The 5,181-nt window shown below is 41.3% G+C and overlaps 1 protein-coding gene across 1 annotated transcript in view; it reads right to left on the bottom strand.

Annotated features, from left to right (window-relative positions):
• LOC109953512 (TBC1 domain family member 2A) overlaps window positions 1-5,181 on the bottom strand; it is a 19,627-nt gene that overhangs the window by 11,543 nt on the left and 2,903 nt on the right. The window contains 5 exon segments of the mRNA XM_020588997.1: window positions 888-1,008; window positions 1,226-1,404; window positions 1,485-1,682; window positions 2,678-2,789; window positions 3,761-3,855. Of these exon segments, the coding sequence (XP_020444653.1) occupies window positions 888-1,008; window positions 1,226-1,404; window positions 1,485-1,682; window positions 2,678-2,789; window positions 3,761-3,855 (705 nt within the window).

Genomic DNA, 5,181 nt, shown 5'->3' with positions numbered 1-5,181 from the left:
GTGGACCACAAGCGCCTGCAGAGAGTGGTAAAGACTGCGAAGAAGATCACCAGGACTCCACTGCCCTCTCTGCAGAGCATTTACCACTGCAGGGTGCGTAGGAAAGCTGCCTCCATCCTCAAAGATCCCACCCACCCCCAGCATAGACTGTTTATCTCCTTACCCTCTGGCCAGAGGTTCAGAAGTGTGAAATGTAGGACCTCTAGACTGAAAAACTCTTTCTTTCCCTCTGCCATCAGACTCCTAAACAGCTGACAGGAGTTTATTACCAGGAAATGTGTCATGTACTGTCGACCTGTACTGTTTACATTCTCAGTTTGCACGTGCATAATTGCACATTCACGGTTGATTACTGCACATACAGCTCCCATGTAGCATATATTCTCTTATATTCATATAATTTTATTAGGTCTCTTCATTTGCTACTTTGCAGTGCCTTAGATTCTGTGTTGCTTATGTACTTTATATTTCATTTGTATTGTGTGGCATTCACGTGGACAGCAAAGTAAGAATTTGATTGTACAGGGAAACATGTTTCCGTACTGTGCATATGACAGTAAGGTCTAGGCTTTACTTTGTAAAGTGTCCTGAGATGACTTTTGTTGTGATTTGGCGCTATACAAATAAATTTGATTTTGATTTGATGACAATAAACACTTTGACTTGACTTGATCTCCTAAATTAGAAGTTAGTTTCTGCTTCACTGTTATTAATACCAGATTACTCAGTTTTCTCAGGGAAATTATCAAAACGTACAGATCTGCAAATCAAATCTTTACTCAGCTAAATCTAAATGTTTTTCTGTGAACTGGGCTGATGAGAAATGTAATACATCATCAGGACACCTGGCTTAAACCACAGGTGACCAGCTGAGTTTGTTTCCTGACCTGAGATGCCACCAGGTTCTTAGAAAAATGGTCCCTAGGCATGATGGATTCCACCACGGCCGCCAGGCACCAAAAGGCATCTTCTTCACTCTGGAGGACCAGCAGAGCGATGGCCGCCAACCTGCGAGACACAGGTTGTCACATGACACGTCACATGATTACATTACTTTTTCAGTCACCACACAATCTGAATCTGTGTAATGACACAGAACCACGTCGCCAACGCAGGTTAAACATTTAAGGAACAAAAGTCGAGACTTTCAGGGTGGGGGGCCTGAACAAGTCAGAGTCCTCACATGTATAGGACAATTGTGTACAAATACTATGTATGAGCATACCTGTTGAGCCCCTGGCAATAGCCAATAGCAGGGTTCTGCCAAGAGAAGGCCAAAAGGACTCGGTGCAGCTGCTGAAGGGCGGGGCTGGAGGGTGAGGAGAAGTACTGGTTGTTTGTCAGGGTGCGGTGGAGGTCCAGCTGGATCTGTCTGGACACCGGATGCAGACATGTGCGGCTCTTCTCACACAGCTGGAAACAGCAGCTGGTTTACTGTGTGGTAATGTTTTGTTACAGAAACCTGCATCCAGATGTGGCGACACTGTGATGACCCGGGTGTGGCACTCTCTGGTGATCCTGGTTCTGGCTCGAACCACCCAGTGCCACACTCTCTGCCGGTACTCTGGAGGGACGCCGACACACAGCAGAGCTTTGAGCTCCGGTGAGGGACAGAGGTCATCATTCGATCTGCCAGCTAAGTACTGAGCCCAGCGACCCAGCAGGGGGTGCTCAACCCCCTCCTGCAGAGAAACCAAAGACCTGACTGTGAATACTGGTACTGTTCCATCACTGATAAGTTCTAATCATTTTAACATATTTCAGAGGGGAACCACCTGTGGTTGATCAGAATCAGTCGATTGATCAGTAGCTGATCTGACGGGATAGTGAAATAGCAGCTGGCCTGCTTCGCTAGAATAGCAACATATTTTAGACAAACCACCAGTGGGCATCAAATCAACTTTATCCAACAATTAGCTGACTAGCTGATCAAAATTTTGTCTGGATTCAGATTCTCTTCTGTTGTTTTTCATCTTACAGGATGATAAACTGAATATCTTGGTCTTTTCAACTGTTGGTTGTAAGAAAAAAACGATTATTCTGAAGATACCACACTGATGGTAAGAACTGTGATTATTCAGGATTTTTAGGACATTTTATGTTTTATTACCTACATTAAGCGTAGAGCTCAATTTTTGATATTGAGCTACATAAATATAATTTGTCTTGACAAATGATTGAGAAAATGATTAGCAGCTTAATGAATAATGAAAACAATCCAAAGCTGCAGCCCTCCCCAGAAACCCCGGTTCTTTGTGTTTATTCGTAAATTAAGGATCATCAAATCAAATCAAATGTGTAGAATCCTTTACATCTTTCCCAACTGTCATCCAGCCAAGAACGTTAGTTCCTATAGTTTACAATAACCTAGAAATGATGAAATGCGTCATGCTAAATAAATGAAAGTCTAATAAAAACAGAAGAAATATTAGGTAAGTCACTGTATTAGTAAAACACTAACCCAACCTCTTGTTGTCAGAGACCTCACTCTAACACTGTATGTGCATTGTCACTATAAAGAGCCCTGTCAGCACTTTATGAGAATGTTGTACATAAAAGTGTGAATTTAATTGTGTATTCCACATGTGCAGCTCAGGCAGCAACATGTTTCTACTTTGATGGCTGCACAGCGAGAAGAGTGTTCAACAGTCCAAGTCTACATAAGTCCAGCTCAGACCTGGTGCAGCAGGTTGTGGGAGCGGATGGACACCTGGTTTACTGGTGTCCATCCGCTCATGTCCTCCACCTCGTAATCTGGGATGATTTTGAAGCCGTAATCATCATGACCCCTGAGAACACAACACAGTTTCTACACGACAAAATGTAAATAATAACAGATGAGTCCATCCATCAGCTATAACCACTTGTCCTGTAGAGGGTCTCTGGGGGGCTGGAGCTGGTCCCAGGTGACACTGGGCTAGAGGTTTGGCACACCTGGATAGATGTTTATAATGAGTAAATATGGGCTTAAGGAGGCAGACGAGCTGTTCAGTATGGCTAGGAGTAAATCAGTGTACTTATATAATTATTTTACTGAAAATTCAGTTATTTTTGATTTATCAAAGAAAAGACGTGTATTTGTGTCCAAGTCAGAGCTCGTACTCTGCCTCTGCTTAGTGACGCAGGTCGGTGCACTGTCAAATCTGTCTTGTGTGCAATTTCAGGGAAATGTAGCTTTGTTTAGTTACTTTATTCTGGTTTCTTCATCCTGTTCTGTTTAACGATACACATGAAGTGAGATGATAAAACCATTTGTATCATATTTGATACATGAGGTTTCTGAGAAAAAAAAAATAAATCACCAAAAATGCCGCATGTATCAAATGTGATAAAGAAATAGAAATAATCTAAATAATATGGCACCTCTATTCCTATATGCCTGGACTGTCTGTCTATGCATATATGGCAAATAAAAATCGTGAATCTTGAATTTTGAATCATGAATTATATTTTGGATTTCGTTAAAAGGTTTAATAAACATCTCAGTTCTGAAAAATTAAAATGTTCTGGCTATTTTTTGATGTGTCAGGCTTTACAGGGTTAAAAGAAAATGATCATGTGATTTAAATAGAAAGAAACGCTTGTATCAGTGATGATGATTATTTGTTAATATTTTTAAGACATTTTTCTTTTTTGAAATGATTATTATGGGATTAAAACATTTCCCACTTATTGTGTGTACCTAGCCACGTTGAGTTTGACCATGCTCTTTAGCTCTATTTTCAGAGCATCCTCAATCATCTTCTGGATGGCCCCCTACTGGACCACATCCAGAGATTTGGTCTCCTGCAGCTTCCTCAGGATGCCCAGGTAACGGCTCTCCACCTGACAGCTAGTGGCCTCCAGGTAAGCACACTGCAGCCAATCAGAGGGCAGGAAACAGAAAGTTAAAGAGGATGTTAGACACCAAAAACCACAGCAAAATGTTTTATGGTTGTACTGTGGTTAAACTGCAGCCACTGCAGAAAGTTTGATGAGTCAAATGTCCGCTGGATCGCTGCCAGTGTATGGATTGCATTTGAAACAGGGACTCTGTGTTTTCAGACATACAGTATTTAGCAGTTCATCACTGTGTTGTGATAATTGTACATTTGACACATTTCATAACCCAAAGTAACACAGAATAGCTCATGTTGTGTCAGCTGAGGACTCCTTCCAGATAAAGCTGAGTTTCTTCGGTCAGACCATTCCCACAGCTCTCGCAGATGTGTCATGTACTACAATGGCTTTAGAAACACCTGTAAGACCTCATTTATACTTGGACTACTTCTGTCCCATAGATCTCTCTCAGTTGACCTCAACAATTGCTTCATCTAAAACATCAACATGTCTCCTGGACCCCATCCCAACCGGGCTGCTCAAAGACGTCTTTCCCCTAATCAACACATCCATATTAGATCTGATTAACCTCTCTCTATTAACAGGCTATGTTCCACAGGCTTTTAAACTTGCAGTAATTAAACCTCTACTCAAAAAGCCTACTCTTGACCCAGGTGTCCTAGCTAATTATAGACCAATATCCAATCTCCCATTTATTTCCAAAATCCTTGAAAAAGCTGTTGCAAAGCAGTTATGTGACCACTTGCACAAAAATGATTTGTTTGAGGATTTTCAGTCAGGATTTAGAGTCCATCATAGTACAGAAACCGCATTGGTGAAAGTCACCAACGATCTTCTCCTAGCCTCGGACAAAGGACTTGTCTCCATACTTGTCCTCTTAGATCTCAGTGCTGCTTTTGACACCATTGATCACAGCATCTTACTGCAGAGACTTGAACATGTTATTGGGATTAAAGGAACTGCGCTAAGTTGGTTCAAATCTTATTTATCAGAAAGATTTCAATTTGTTCATGTTAATGACGAATGTTCCACACAAACTGAAGTTAGTCACAGCGTTCCACAGGGCTCTGTGTTAGGTCCAATTCTCTTCACTTTATACATGCTCCCTTTAGGCAATATTATCAGGAAGCACAACATAAATTTCCATTGCTATGCAGATGATACTCAGTTATATTTATCTATGAAGCCAAATGAATCAGATCAGCTGGTCAAACTTCAAGCATGACTTAAAGACATAAAGGCCTGGATGACCTGCAACTTCTTACTTCTAAACTCTGACAAAACCGAAGTTATTGTGCTTGGGCCTGAAAACCTTAGAAATCTGCTGTCTAACCATATAGT

The sequence above is a fragment of the Monopterus albus genome, unplaced genomic scaffold (genome assembly GCF_001952655.1).
Source record: "Monopterus albus unplaced genomic scaffold, M_albus_1.0 scaffold716.1, whole genome shotgun sequence".
Taxonomy (NCBI): Eukaryota; Metazoa; Chordata; class Actinopteri; order Synbranchiformes; family Synbranchidae; genus Monopterus; species Monopterus albus.
This window is presented reverse-complemented; position numbering and strand designations above follow the sequence as displayed.